At 35.7% G+C, this 16952-nt stretch overlaps 2 protein-coding genes across 3 annotated transcripts in view; both read right to left on the bottom strand.

The window, feature by feature from the left end:
• Positions 1-16952, bottom strand: part of LOC149547103 (nodulin MtN21 /EamA-like transporter family protein) — a 129429-nt gene that overhangs the window by 17744 nt on the left and 94733 nt on the right. For both annotated transcript variants that reach the window (XM_089791517.1, XM_089791518.1), the window contains exon 5: positions 13039-13210. In XM_089791517.1, the coding sequence (XP_089647643.1) occupies positions 13039-13210 (172 nt within the window). The remainder of the gene's footprint in view (positions 1-13038; positions 13211-16952) is intronic.
• The window catches only part of LOC149547108 (uncharacterized), a 28599-nt gene continuing 25082 nt past the window's right edge, over positions 13436-16952 (bottom strand). The window contains exons 3-4 of the mRNA XM_089791519.1: positions 14345-14594; positions 13436-13454 (exon numbers count right to left, since the gene is read on the bottom strand). Coding sequence (XP_089647645.1) covers positions 13451-13454; positions 14345-14594 — 254 coding nt within the window. The 3' untranslated portion in view covers positions 13436-13450. The remainder of the gene's footprint in view (positions 13455-14344; positions 14595-16952) is intronic.

Below are 16952 nucleotides of genomic sequence, written 5' to 3'. Positions count from 1 at the left end.
AGAATCAAAAGTGCAAAACATATATCAAAATATCAGCTAGAGTGTAGAAGACTAAGGTTCACAGTAGCCTATGCCCTCCTACAAATACGCCAAAGATAAGTCATGGAAGGCTCAGATAGTGAGAAATATGTTTGTTACAACTTATGTGCGCATTGTAGAAAACAAAAGGGCTCTCATGTATCTCTATCAATTTTCTTGGTGAAGCACAACCTTTAATGGTAAAAGTCTTTTAATCACAATTATAGTTAGCTTACAAATTTTTGCCAAGAAAATGATCAAGGACATAGCCAACAACACATATACACATAAGTCTAAAAGTTTATAACTTTCTGTACAACACGAGAGAGTTCTAACATTCATGAACATGTAAGTCTTAAAAAAAAAAAAAATCATATACATCATTATAGAATTCTAACACAAATATATGTAAATCTGAAAATATCTATACAGCATTATTGAACTCTACAATGCTAAGAGTGACTTCTTCATAATGAAACCCAGATAGTAACCAATATTGGCAGTGAGCCTTCAATTTGGGTAACTATACTTCATTTTGAGATGCAGGGCTATTCAGCTGTGTAATTTGCTATAACCTAGTTAATGACATTTGAAGATTTAAACATTAAATTTCCTATAATATTCAAGATTTTCAAACATAAATTTGAAGATTTAAGATTTAAGATTCAATCTTTAATAAATTCTTGACATACCACAACATAATTTTCAGAATTAATATACACTGAAAAAAAAAACCTCCCAGAAATCTCTATATCTATTATCCCACAAATTTGTAACTTTTTCTTTTTTAATTATTTTTTTTCGGGAGAGTCCTAAGCTCGGGACTCGGCAAGTCCACATAGACTCTACCAAGACTCGGCCAAGTCCAAGTCTAGAGGCCATTTGCTTCAGAAAGGTCGCCTCTGCCTTGGACTCATAGAGTCCTGGAACACTGCTTTAAATATAAACAAGAAGATCACAAATCATATAACAATGACATATTGCACATGACAAACTTCTGACTTGAACAATGATAAAGTTTACTATTATTCAGTATTGTATCAAAGTTTCAAACTGGTTTCATTTTGAATTAAGCTTGATAAACAACAAGCTGATATGCAAACAAAAAACTGAAACAAAAATCAGAATTCTTAATCAAGGTCCTTAGCTATGATGCTCTCCACTGAGTACCTGGTACTTGACGTCTATGTACCCGGTACTTGGGTACGTGGGTACTTGTCTAAGTGTGTGGGTATACTTACCCATGCAATCTAGTATAATAGGCATTGATACTAATAAGCATACCATTTGTAGAATGAAAGGAGGTGATCGGTACAATAAACCAATTAACTTAGTCTTGAAGAAATACATTGAGAAGATATTAGACATGGATCTTAGGTAACCTCCTTCATTGTACCAACATATACATTGGAATATGTGGGCATTCAAATGGGGGGAATAAGAAGGAAGAAGAGGAGGTTATAAATATAGAAGGATGAATAAGGAAATAGGAGAAAAAAAAATATAGTATGCAGATTGGGATAAATCCAGATACATACTAGTACCTGGATTTTTCGGTAGTCCAGTCAGCAAAGGAAGAACATAGTCAGCCCGGATGCCTAAAACTCAGTGCTGGAAATAATACAGTATAAGCAAATAATAATCGGTCTCAACAAGGTTGTACGGAATGTACTCCTTGATCGCTGAGGCAAAACTCAATAATGTTTGTAAATTAGTAGTGATTTATATGAAAGTTAAATATATAAATATGAATAAGTATGGTGACTGATAAATAAAAGGTGTGTAAATATATATAGTTACAGACTTTCATGATAGGACCAACATATATATATATATATATATATATATATATATATATATATATATATATATATATATATATATATATGAGATCATGAGCAAAGAGATGTGTATAATATAAATAATAAATATTTAAATCTGATATTTGGATTATAGATAATAGGAATCCAACTTCTATCTCTTATTTAGGCCTTATAAGATAGGGAGTTTGTGCGGAGTTTGCAAAAGGAAATGCAAAGTAATTCGGCTAGATGACGAGGAGTTCCCAAGATGGGGTTAAGCGTGGATCCCACTTGTAGGTTGTTTCACATGTCCTTGGAATAGTAAGTTTTCCATCTCATGACGTTGTTCATAAGAAGCGAAGAAGGGATTCGTACAAATCTATACGAGGAGATCATTTTAAAAAACATCAAGTAACCATTTTCTTTTCAAGAAAATATTGGATATTTAGTCAATTACTTTTTGTGACTTTGTATTTCATATCTATATATAAACAATGGTTAGACAAGGAGATAAATTGCAACTATACTTGTCTTGTCGGGAAGGTCCCTACCTCAAACTCCTAACTCATACTCAATTTATGAATTCTAGGACAAGTGATAGGAAGGGGACATTTCAATTGGTATCAAAGCCAAGTTCCTAACATTCTGCAGGGTATAAGATGAAGCAAGGAATCATTCTAGTTTATATGTGTATGCGCCTTGCCTTGTAATCAATTAGGATGAATGGGGGTGGTGGCAAATAACAATCAGTCTCAACAAGGTAGTAAATAATGTACTCCTTGATTGCTGAGGCAAAACTTAATAATGCTTTCTACATTGGTAGCAATTTATATGAAAGATATATATATATATAAAAGTAACATTGACTCATAAATACACACACACACACACACACACATATACATCTGTTGACTCATAAGATAAAACACAGTCATTGGTCTAATTTATATATATATATATATATATATATATATATATATATATATATATATATATAAGTAACATTGACTCATAAATACACACACACACACACACACATATATACATCTGTTGACTCATAAGATAAAACACAGTCGTTGGTCTAATTTAATGCAAAAATTATTGAATTCATGGGAGTTGAATTCACCACCTCTCTCTAATCTTAAGCATTTCAACTTCTTTCCAGTTTTAATGCATGCATCTACAAAAATATTGGACATGTTGTACTTAATGTTTATATTCACACATATGGTTTTGAAAGAAAAATTTGGTCACCTCGCTTAAATTCACCCACATTATAATCAATGAAAAGTTGTCCTCTTACATAAAATTTCATTATTTGTGGTTAAAGATTTATTATTAAGGATATTGGCAAGGAAGCAAGGACAAAAGTTAGAAGAAGACAAAAAACACTAACGCATGACAAGAAGCCGCAGACGGCAAGAACAAACGAAGGCATGAAACCATAGCAAGGGAAGGAAAAAGTTGAAGCACAAGACCATACAGCCTACATAAAGGTTAGGAAAATGAAGACATAAAGTGCATTGTATGGCCAAGGCACTAAAGCAAAGCATTTCAAAGGCAAAATATAATTTCCAATATTGTACGAAGAGAAGCAAAGTCATCATGTGGCCCTTCCAAGATGACACAGGCATTCCAACGAAGGAGAAAAACACCTATCCGTGACACCATATGGAAAGAAGGAAATAAGACTTGTAAGGGTTCATGGTAATCCAAATAGTGATATTGATCATACCATTTGGAGGCAAGACAAGACACTGAAACTGTTTCCAAAAAGGGCATAAGCTGATCGAGGAGGGAAAAGTGGTGCAGCGATAAGCAATTTTTAATAGTTTTTCAATTTGCAAGAGGGACACCAAAATGCATTCAGCAGGTAAAAGAAATTTGAAAGCTCAACTACAGGCAAAGGGTTTGGGTATGGACAAGAAGGCAAAAGTTCTACCTTCAGAAGTTTGAATTGCGGGTAAAATGGAAACAACCGCGAGTAGCAAAAAGAAGATATGGCCTAAGGTTTAGAAGGCTGCCCAAAAAGAATAGGTTACATATCAGACCATTAAATTTGAAAGATTTAACAGATTAAAATACAAGAAGTGGTGACGAGAAATCCCTAAGACGAATGAGGTGAAACAAATTCTTGTGGAATGTGGAGTTCATTGGGCGATCCTGATGCCTCTATTTTGTCTTTGGAATTTCAAGATTACTCTACGGGTAATGATTAATACATTTGACAGGTGTACAAGGATGAGTACCTTCGAGTATCGAAAGGATGTGGTAACTGTTCCATTCACGATTGTCGACTTCACACAAGTCTTTAGCATATGAGGGAAGGATGGGCACAAAGTTGAGCTACAGACATAGGAAATGACATAGGAATGGAAGGAGTTTTGGATCAAGTGTATTTCGCATCACCTCACCCCAATGGAGTTAGGGTCCATTGTGAAGGCAACCAAGGGTAGAGGCATTCAAAAGGAACTTGTTGCAGAAGGCCCGTGGTGATGGATACTTGATGTAATAAAAGGTAGACTCACCGAAGCAAGTAGGGCCATAGATATTGCTTTACCGTAGAAACTTCCTATGAATGGCCTCATGTACAGCGTTGTATACGACTAGGCGTATGTACTAGCAGATAGGATGTATGAATTTATGACCTCGAAACACTGCACATTTTACATGCCCCACCACACCATTGGCCTATTTCTGGAGGCTACACTACGGCAGATTCTGTTAACATGGATCTTTTCTACAAGTGTAATAATATGGCCATTTTAATTGATATGTTCCAAATACATATTTGAATCTCATATAAATAAAAGATGACATGTCTCTATGGTGTAATCATCATTTAATAATATTATATTAACATAAATAATAATAATAATATGTATAAGAATATATATATAATATTATATTATAGATATACTATAATATATTATATATACTATTATATACAATAATATTATTTAACATGGATAAGTGTATATATAGGAAAATGATAATTTACCGATAACAATAATGTATCTCTGATCCAAACAATTTGACTGAAGCTACAACCTTAACACTCCTCCTTAGCTGGGGAGGATTTGTAGAACACATTATGTTCTCAAGTATATGACGAGATATCATCTCAATATGATATTTAATTTACTATAAGGCTAAATTTCTCAACACTCCCTCTTTAGCAAAAGAGCATTGAAGCAATTATAATACAAGATTTGAACACCACTTTAAGTGTGGTCTATGACAGATTTAAGTTATGGTGTCCAGCAAAATCCGGCCCGAAGAACCATAACAATTGATTTTCATGGTGTCCAGCGAAATCTGGCCCGAAGAATAATGAGTTGATTATTAAGGTGTCCAGCAAAATCTGGTCCAAAGAACCACAATAAGTTGGTTATCAAGGTGTCTGGCAAAATCTGGCTCGAAGAACCATGATAATACTTGCTCCAACACATTTTGGTGTTAGGAGATAGATCAACAATTGATAAGGTCATCACCTTATAATGGTTGATACGATCATTATCATGACTTCCAGCACTCTGCGACAACAACTTAATGAAGTCTGTCATGATAATAGGTCTACCATTTATAAGATCATCACCTTACAATGGTTACCTTTTGTTTATATGTGTCAATGAAAAATTGTCACCTTTCATTATATATCGTATGTGAAATAGTAACCACCATGAACCCAGTCAAAGGGCAGTACAAAGGCTTTCACCTCAATTCTCTCTCACAGAAAAATGATTTACAAGGAATTTCACTTAGAACTTCTCCTTATAGAGAAGATATTGTTTACAAAGGGATTGCACCTCAAAATTCTCCCTCTGAACAATGATCCTGGGAAGTCAAGTCCTCTAGTTACTCCTTTAGAGTTTCTTTTCCCCCAAGGATTCTTGTTGGAATTACTCGGAATTTGATATTAATCTTCCAATTTTCTAATGATAAGTCAATACTTCCTCATAATGCACTCAAGAGTAGGCCCATCAAACCATGCAGTCACACACATGTATTTTTAGACTCCCTCTAAGTATCAATCTTCTAAGATCTTACGTTGCCTCCAAAGAAGTGTCATACCCCCTCTTAATGTAGAAGGATCTCATAATCTTAATCATCAAAGATGTTTGCTTCAAGAGCCTCACTTTATCCATCTTGATCATAAGGGTCTTTGGAGCTACTATCGTTAGATTGAGTCTGCACAATATTTGGTAGCATGTGTAAAGTACCAACCTTCTTTTCCTATAAGAACATCCTCAAACATGAAGGAAAAGATCAAGGCAAATAACCCTTATAGTATGGATGGAATTACAAATAAGAGAGAGTCTACAATGAGTAGATAAATGTAAAAATAAGAATACTTATCTGCACATGAAGATTTAGAAATTGTCTTCTTAGATTATTTGAGAACGGAAGACCTCCCCTCTAAATAAAGTTCAAGTGGGAATGGAACATTGACTATTATTCCCCCCACAATGTAAAACTTTCACTCATTCTTATATTGTTGACCAATTTTGTATCAAATATGACAAGTCCTTTCTAAGTTCTAACTTGCTCTTTTCGTCCATTGAAGGTCCAAACATTCATTTAGCTTAACAATAGAGGTGAACATGTCCTTCCATTTTCTCAAACTTGTCCACAATATGTCAATATCTTGATCAAGTATGATTGTGCCACGTGAATGAATCTACAACTAATATGTCGAGTTCTATTCATCAAAGAGAGACTCGTAAATGGTTCAAATGGATTCTTAAAAGCTTCATTAACATCTCACAACAACTCAATTTTCTTTGTTCATGCAAAGGTATTTGTTTGATCTTTTGATTAAACCTATATTATGCACATCTTGCAATCTCTGTATTCCAAATTTATATCATCAGTGAATCTATCACAATATGGTTTACTCTCTCTAAAGTAATATGATCAAGACCACCAAAGGTCGACTGTATCATATTCTCTATATGCTACCTTTATTTAAAAGTTGCCTCTAATGAGTTGTCAATCTCCCTTTGAATCTCAATCTCCCTCTTTTTCCTACAAGAACATTCTCGGAGGAAAAGATCAAGGCACATAGCTCTTATAGTACATATTGGAAAACTAAGAGAGACCTAGATCATATTAAATATAAAATCTTTCCAACAAAATTTAGATAATTAGAAACTATTGTGATACTCTATTACTTTTAGAATGATCCCTATCATTCCAATATAATAAATATCTAATTAATTTTATACATGCATATATTGCATCTTCTATATGCATACTATAATCTATATTTCCAACATATTATATCCTTATATGATTAATATCTCAATTTATATTCACTTATATTTATAAGAAATTAATCACCATATATATATATATATAATCCTTCTAAAATTATGTATGAACATTTACATCTCTATATATAAATGAACATAAGTTCATAAAAAAAATGAAATAGATTTTATAAATGTACCTCTTGACTTATTAATAAAGTGAAGAAAGGTTCTATTTGTATGAATTACCTTTTAACTATGTGTGGTGTCCAATAATCTTCCACCCTTAACACATGTCCCAAGGCTAGTCGTACCATGTGATGACTCAGTCTCATCTTCGTGAATGTTTCCTCATCATTAGCGGAATACCATTTCAGATCAGCGGACTTGGATAGTGGGCGAACGAATCGTTTTGGAGATGTAGCCTTGAATCCCATTTTGGATGAGAGAAAATGTGGCGAACTCTGGTTTCTATTTTGTGCAGAGATTTCCTATTTTCAACGTTACGAAAGGTCTCCTTTTAACTTTTATTAAACTTGCTTCTAAAGTTTCCTTCACTCTTTATTATTTTCATCTTCTGACTTATCAAGTTGCTCTAAATATTTTATGATTGTAGATCAATTCTTCTATTGCTCTTGAGGTCAAATGTTTGTATATCTTCTACTGTCCCTTGTAGTCTTTGTCATGGTCACCGATACCTGTGTGTCCATTTATCGTTTAACAATCATATAGTTCAATACTTAGTTTGCATCAGGAGTTCCGCAATTTTCTCATTCATTTGTGTTCCTCCATGCTTGATTAAAGGTAATGTCTAATTTAAATCCTGCACTAGAACCAGTCCCAAGCAATTTTAAAAACATTACATGCTAGGTGCCATACAATAACTTGAAATCATTGTCTCTCCAAAAATGACGCATGGATATATGGTTATCATTGTGTCAATACATATAATGCTCCCATGCTATTTACCATCATGATTGTTTCTCCCTAACTGGCTGGTGCTCACCCAAATTTGATTTGTTTGTCTTCTACTATGCTTACCAGCAGTTACTCCTTACTCAGAAAGCCTAATCAAGTAGATTCAAAGGTTGTATGCTTCAATCTTCCCCAATCCAAATGGAATTCAGAAATTGTCTCTAATATGATGCTATCTTCAGACTTTATCTATCACAGTGGCCATATTTTGAATTGTATCTTGTTTAATCTTCAAATTGTTATATCATCTTGTTCACTCCAAATTCAACAATTTTATTTCTATAGATTTCATCATTCCTATGGATAACCTAGAAAGTATTGAGCTTGTCTCCATACTCAGTGGTTCATCTTCGTGTTGGCATATTGCAGTCAGAGGCTTAGATTGAATTCATCATCGAACAACATTGATGCTTCTTTTTCTTTGTACCTTTAGTTTCTGAGACCTTCGTGTAGGGTATATGTCATGCTGTTCCTCAATCATGTACACAGACTGATATAGTAGAAATGTCTTTTCTTTTGAGCACAATAGGGCAATAGTCTTGGTGTCGAGAACATAGCTATGCTTGTGAGTTTTATTGTTTGAAATCATATGCCAATCTATGTTGGAGCTTGGATCAGATTTGCAAAGCTCAAACAATTCTCGCAGATTACTTTCAAACTCTGCATTTCATTTATTAGTGCAAGGTTGCCTTCAACTAAAGGCTTTGGGCCTTGGGATGAACTCCTTACCTAGCAGTCTTATATTGTGATTGATTTGTCAAATCTCTACCTCTCTATCTGGTCAAATAAGATTGACAAATGTAGTCTAAATATACTTCTTTCATGAGGTGACCATTCTAAAGGATGCAATAAGGTGTCCATTGCTATGATTGTGAGAGTAATCCCTAGTTGACAACATATTCCCCCATTCAACCCAACAACCTCTATCTTCTCTGCTTCCCATGTGTTTCTGAGATCATTTGTACTCTCAAATCTAACTAGATCTTCCTTAACATTGCTCTGATACCATGTTGAGTAACATGGATCTTTTTTGCAAATGTAATAATATGGCCATTTTAATTGGTAAGTTCCAAATGTAGATTTGGATCTCATATAAATAAAAGATGAGGAGACATGTCTCATGAAGAGACATGTCTCTATGGTGTAATCATCATTTAATAATATGTATAATGATATATATAATATAATATATATTATATACTATTAGATACAATAATATTATTTAACATGGATAAGTATATATGTAGGAAAACAATGATTTACCAATAACAATAATGTATCTCAGATCTAAACAATCCAATTGAAGCTACAACCTTAACAGATTCCTATGGATGAGTTGGAATTGGTGTCCCAAGGCAAATTGGTGGTCGGAGAGCCTCCAATCTTCTACTAGCGGTATTTGGATACTGGAGGAACAACAACAAGTCAAAAGAGGTGCAGGCAAACAATGGAAGAATTTGACCCTAAAGACATTGATAGTGGCAGAGAAGCCACCACAGAGCCTTCTGGTGGCGACTTGGCAGCAAATGATAGCAATAAAGCAAAGGATGAGTCTATGATGGATTCCTCTCAGATAGAAGCCACCCCATTAGTTCAGCTTGCATCGCCTCTTCTATTGCCCTCAAAAAAATTGACTTCCACGAGGATGGTGAGTACAGGGTTCTCCCTATCCGTTCTAGCATTTGGAGCAAAGGCCTTACCATCCTCAAGAGTACCTAAGGCCACTAAGGATAAAACCCCACCCACATAGGAGGTGGCTCTAGGGGCTTTTGAGGTGCCCATAGAGAAGGTGGTAGCAAAGTTTAAGCTTGCAAGATTGGAGAAGGGGAATGTGATGGGTTGAGAGCAGCAAGGCAGCCAAGATAATCTAGAGGGCCAAGTTAGTTTGGAGGTAGTAGGGTCCAATGTCGTAGTCACTGTTACTACTGAGATTTTAGATGATCTCCCACCTACAACAAGTCCCTCGAAGGCGACCATGAGCTGTTAGCTTAAGCAACAGTTTCAGATGTCACTTTTAGAATCAATCGACAAAGAAGTTCTTTATCCACGACAAGAGGGACTTTTGATAATCGTGGATGTAGAGGCCATAAACCCACTAGGAGGGAAGCATGTTGAGCACTCACCTATGGAAAAGAACAAGACAAAATAGTTGGCCACCGAGCCAGCGGTGCATGAGGAAGATGAGACCCCAACAGTGGGTAAGGTTGTGCACTTGGCTAAGGCAGGAATGCAGTCCAAGGAAGATGAGGTAGAGGTATCTTTGGTAGACTTGGTTGTCAAAGGATGTCGAATGGTGGCTGTAGCAGAGGCTCAGGCCTTGAGGGGTGTAACTGTGGACTTACAGCGTCTCCTTACCCTTGTACAACAAGATTTTCCCATAGCTTTTGCGAAATGTTTTGAGCAAGGGTTGTGGCCTCCTAAGGAGACCCTCGAGATGTGGTAGACATCAGTTCTCCCCACGCCTATGGTAGAGAGCGAGGTACAGGTTCTTATTAGCCAACTTCCATGAGGGGTGCTATGCATTGAGGCGTTTAGAGTATGTCTTGGCTGGACATGAGGCTACATTGGTGGGTACACAAAGAGTTCCAGAGGAGCTAACCATCAGGTTGGAGGCAATGGAGTGAGACTTAGCTCAGCGTACCCATGAGAGAGAGGAAGAGAAGGCACCACACGTGGTTATTGAGGCCAAACTAGTTAGAGAGACAGCCTCATTTGAGCAACAGTTGGTAGAGGCTAATACTAAGAGGCAGACTTTAGAGAATAGCCTAGCTCACGTTAGAAAGGAGGTTAATGAGAAGGACAAAGATCTTTGGGAGGCTGCGGTGATGGTGAAGTCCGCCCTGGATCTTCAACGGTTGTTGCACGCAAGATGGAGGCAAGGAATGCACAGGTTTATGAGCTATGTGCTCAATTGGGACCTTCCATGATGCAGCCCACCTCTTCTTAAAAGATAAACAACAGATGTATATATATATATATATATATATATATATATATATATATATATATATATAGACTTTCATGATAGAACCAGCAGAGATTATATATATGTTGTTAATAGCATTTTATCAAATAAATAATCAGATACAATAATATGAGATCATGAGGAAAGAGATATGTTTATAATATAAATAATAAATATTTAAATCTGATACTTGGATTATAGGTAACATGAACCCAACTCCTAACTCTTAGTGAAGCCTCATAAGATAGGGAGTTTGTGGAAGGGAAATGCAGAGTAATTCAGCCACATGATCGGTAGTTTTCAAGATGGGGCTAAGCCTTGAGGAAGCCGCTTGAAGATTGTTCTATATGCCTTTTTCACGGTAAGTCTTTCATCTCTTGATGTTGTTGGCAAGGGGAGAAGGGATTCATAAAATCTATCTGAGGAGATCATTTAAACAACATAAATTTTATTGTTTTTCAAGATAATCTTGGATATTTAGTGAATTACTTGATCTATATATAAACAATGGTTAGACATGGAGAAACAATGCAACTATACTTGTCTAGTAAGGAAGGTCCCCACCTCAAACCCCTAACTTGTACTCAATTTATGAGCTCTAAGAAAAGTGATAAGAAGGGGACATTACAGTTGAGGCTGGCTGAGGCCATTATAAAACTAAAAATCCATAAATGTGGTATGATGGCAAACAAACCAAAAATAATCAGACAGTGGACTCAAGTAAGCATTTAATCAATGCTTTGATATGCAACTCAATAGTTTTTGAATTAAATATTAAATATAGAAATGATATTACTTACAGATTTAATAATGTTTTTAATATTTATTATACTCCCAACTAAACATTAACTGTGAGTTTTGATGTAAATGTTTGATCTAGTTTCAGCTTTCTTAACTGTGTTTTTCAATATGCATGCTAACCATGGTTTCATGTTGCAATCAACAAGGAGGTTAAAAAAGGCACGAACATTTGTGTGTAATAAAAATATTGAAAATTCGTCAAAAGAATGAGCTGGAATCATTATCAACTATTCACTGCCTGCAAATAGATAAAAAGTGTCTTTTGTTTCACCATAAAACTAGAGAAAAACTTGTGTATTTGCATCTTTCTGCAAGAAAAAAAAGGCGAAAGCAATCAAATGGGTCTGTGAAATGCTTCCTTTTTTGTTTGTTTTTTTAAAGGAAAGACCACAAGTTGGAATTGGATTTTGAATGCTTCATGACTACACAACTTGTGTCAGTATGTAAAGATTTTGATGGATTTGTTTCAGCAACAATTAAACTAAATGCTAGATGGAACCACAAGCAATTCAGCTCAGATTCCAATTTTGGGATGTTCATATATGGAATTGCCAAGTAAGTATGACAAGTAAGCAATGTAGCTATAATAGAGAAAGATTTTCGTGGGTGCTGTCCAAAGTGAGAAACACATCCTATGGGCCCTTATATATAATTTTCTTTCTTTTATTTTTTACTAGTTTGTCTAACCATTGTGTCGTCTCTCTTGTGAGTGTTCATGACCCCAATGTCTATTAATGAAGATACATGAATTATAGTAAATTATGATATTGCTGTTAGAAAAGGTATTGCTAACAATTCTATTAAGAACTGGTGTTTCTGGTTTCCAAAAAGGGATTTAAAGACTAAGTAGAGTTCCTTTTAGGCCTACTTGGGTTCTACTTTTCCTTCAAATCCATATATATCTTCAATGTACTGTTCGAAAGCCTCAGATATTTGTTACATTAGTTTTTGATTCTTATATACATATACAAATATTGCTTTTCACTGTTTGTAGAAAAATATATTGCCATCATGACATAATTATTGATAACAATAACTAGGCTCAATCATTGAGAATCATAACTACGCCTAATCATTGAGAATCGTAACCCTCAAACTAATTGATTGCCCAAAATATTTTGAAACATCCAATGTGTTTAAGTTGCATAATCAATTATTGAATATAGACTAATAGGCAGTACAATAAGAATTTACACATGTAGCCAATCAAGGTTGAGTAAGACACCTCTAGTTGCATTGTAAAAGTAAACACCATAGCTTATGGCACTCCCAAATATAGAGGTGTATGTGAGAGCCAACCAATCACTAAGTTCAAGTTCTTGAATGCTTCCGTTCAAGGCAGGATCATGTTGAACTACTGACAATGCCAACAAAGGAAGCCCTCCTATAATCATGTGCTGCAAATCAGAATCATAATAAATCAACCCAACATTTATAGAGACTTTATTTTGCAATATATAAGAACACAATTATGTCAAGACAAACCTCAACAAAAAGACAAGGATAAATTAAATATGTGGTGCTGAAACAGAGAGAATATCATTGTCGAGATGAAGAAGAAATTATGAAGGTAAAAAACTAAAACTAATATCCGAACTAACCTCCACTAAGGATGCGTTTATCTCCCACTTTCAAATTTATCTGGAATTAATAGTTGTTAGAGAAGCACTTTGACACAAATTTAAGACAGAAAAAACATATGAGCATTTGTCATTAGCATTATGTTTCCGTTAATAAGGTTGGTGATTGATATTAGTGTATCCAAAAATATTTGTTAAATTTTTCTATTAAACGTATACCTGATTTGACCATATTTGAACAACTTACAAAATTTTCAACTATTTATAGTACCACTAACCCATTATAGTTCAGTCAAATATCAACGAATAACACTAATACCCCACTGTGGGGCAAGAAAAGAAGATATAGGTGGTATTCATCTCATGTGGGTGCTGCTGTGGGATGCTGTGGTGCTGTGGATTAATGAGGAGTTTCTCCTCTGTAATGTTTTCTTTCCTTCTCTGGCTCCTGGCTGCTCTTGGCCAATCAGTTTTCAACATGCTTTAGGGAGCTCTGTTTTCCAAACTTGTATAAACTTCTATCAGTTATGGCTCAAACAATCATCAATTTCCACACTAATCAGTGGTTTGACATTTCATCAAACATTTGGCGAACAATTCAATTATCACTGTATATATGATATCTTAGTTTTCTAGCACAATGTAATGAACCACTCACAGACATCAAACTTGAAGATACTTGCCTAAATGAACACTTTGATGTTTAATGTTTGCAAATACCTCAATTCCAAAATGCCACACATTCAGTCATTCACGAATAAGGCGATTATCATTAATCAAATCAGATTGCAGGAAGATTAAAAATGACTTAAGGTAGAACATCAATTTACTAAACTACGAAATTTAATTACTGGTAATCACACTCTATTGAAACTCAGAATTGATTTGCCATTTATTAACTGCCAACTATGCTGCAAGGATAACCCAGTTATGTAAAAATAAGGGCTGAACCTGGTTCTTGTGGCATGATGAATATACAATCGCAGATCCTCAGGTAAAACCAGGATTGGTGTGTGTACGCAGAATTCCAGCCCAAGATTGTGGCTTAATTTGCAGGTGCATGACCAGAGGAGAGTGTTCTGTGTTTTTGTAAGACCATGCCAATAATGGCACTCAACTGGATCTGAAATCTGCCCAGGTCTGCATGTATGCTGGTAAATGGAAATGGGCCTGTTATTGCCTCCCAGAATGCTTGAGAAAGCTGCACCAAATGTAGAGAAGGTTGACGCTAATGCTTAGGAAGAATGAGTGCCTTGGCGGCCAGTCTGTAAATAATTAGTGCCAAGAAATCCAGACGCTAATGACAGGAGAGAGTGGCACTGAATGCCAATAAAAATTGCACCCAAACAAATGAGAAAAATAAACCTAGCATCTGAAAACACTAGCGCTTCCAATTCAGATTGCACAGACACCCAAATATGCTCCCCCAAACAATTAGAAGAAACGCCCAGCAAAGTCAATAATAATCAATGTGAAATGCCTCGGTTGCAAATTCAATATACATACAATGTAAAAACTCTATGTATGCTCTGATAGAATTTTCAGTGCCAATGAACGAAGTTGCTATGTTTCTTTGTTTATTTAGGATTAATTTTCAAAATACGTAAGGAGTGCAGGACGAATAATGACACATAACTTCAGCATTATTCAACATTTAAGTGGAAAGGAAAAAATACAATTAACATAGATCAAATTCTGCCATTAATTTCAGTAAAGAAACCTGATTTCTCCTTAGTGTAATTTCTTTGTGCTTGCCGGCTGAAAGAGAAACCCCGTATATGAAACATAGGCAGCTCCTCAACTCCACGTCACCATGATTATCTTCAATGCAGGGCTGAGACGCTATTATAAAAGCCTGGAAATAGTGTGGAATACTCCCAATGTGAATTGCAACCAGGTAATAAAGGACATTCAGCTACTAACAAATCGCAGGTTGTAAATTAGAGTGCCATCTGCATATAATTCTGCCCAGCACAAATGTGACCCCAGCCACTAATTAAATCCACAAGCTCAGATATAGATCACCGCTCCTAAATTATGGATCGCAGGCCTTATTCACGCTCAACCAGCCTCCCACAAGTGACGTCCAGACACTGTAAATGGTTGCAGATGATCAGTGATGTCCAGACGCGGCCTAGGTGGAAAAAATAGCAGACCAATCTGCTCAGAACTATTTCCTTTAAATGCACCAGATGAATTGTTGAGCGCTGGTTGCAAAGTCAGTTCTAATTCCACTCTTCTTGAACTTCAAATACACTTCTCAGCATAAACTCTCCTTAGATACAGTATGGACAGTAGGAGCAATTTGCAAAGAATGGAATTCTCAGATTTTTCACAAACTCCAGAAACCCTCAGCCAATCAATATAAAATGATCCAGATTGTTCTCCTTAGCTATAGAAGATATAGTAGGAGAATGTCGGCCAATTGTATACTTCAGCACAATTGCCAAGAACTTCTCAGACAAGACCCTTATACTTCAGCAAGGGCTCACAAGTCAGAAAATAGGGAAAAGCCACAAAGGCACAAAAAACAAATATATTTTCAAGCGTGCTTTTTCCAATGAAATGAGCTCTTATTTATAAGCTTTCATTGGCCAAAGTTTCCCTAAAACTCCACTTCAAAAATTGTGGAACTTTCCCGAAAAACTCAACACTAGAAACTTTCCAACTCGCTTTTTAAGAAATATCTCTTAAAGTCATTATTATAATAATATAAACATTATTATAATAATGCAACTCAATGATAATAAATAAATAAGAACTCATGCCATTTATTACTTTATTAACTGTAGGTGATAACCAACTGCTGAAGCTACCCACTGCACTACCAAAAATAGCAACTGCCAAAAAAAGACTTGCTAAAAATAGTAAGTCCACAAATGAGACCCCCAAAACACCTTGTCAGCTCACAAGGGTCGCTATGATGAGCTAACTCCATCCACTGCATTGACCTACCAAAATCGGGGACATTACAGTCCTCCCTCCCCAAGATTGCTTGTCCTCAACCAATCTGGCATCATACAAAAAGCTCCACTAGGATCCCATAAGAAACAAGTGATATCCCTATCCTCACTGAACCAACAGAATGCCAAAACCATCAACAAAACCAATAACATGACTTGCAACATAGCACCAAGTACCTGTGCAGGTGATGTAAAGGTCAAAACATCACTAACAGACAAATCCCTAGGAGATCTCAACACACTCTCCTTCATCAAGCCTACCCAATCATCCTGCAGACAATCCAGCTTATGCTCAACCCAACTCTGTACCTAATGCAAATCATGGACATGTGAGTCAAATACCATCATATATATACTCATCACAATATAAACTCTATCACTAGTATGATCATCTTCATTGACATCCTCATGCTGCTGTGATGACTCATCCTCAATCTCATCAGTGTAAACCCACATACCATGATTCACTACTCCGCAAGGATGACCTTTAGAGAAAGGCCCCTTGCACCAAAAGAAAAGTTGATGCCTCCTCAAATCCTCTCTCGAAGTGACATCAGATCTCCCCACTGACTTGCCCTTGTCCTCAATAACTGGTG

Source organism: Cupressus sempervirens, chromosome 7, assembly GCF_028749045.1.
Source record: "Cupressus sempervirens isolate cs-2001-9-10 chromosome 7, ASM2874904v1, whole genome shotgun sequence".
In the NCBI taxonomy this organism is placed as follows: domain Eukaryota; kingdom Viridiplantae; phylum Streptophyta; class Pinopsida; order Cupressales; family Cupressaceae; genus Cupressus; species Cupressus sempervirens.
This window is presented reverse-complemented; position numbering and strand designations above follow the sequence as displayed.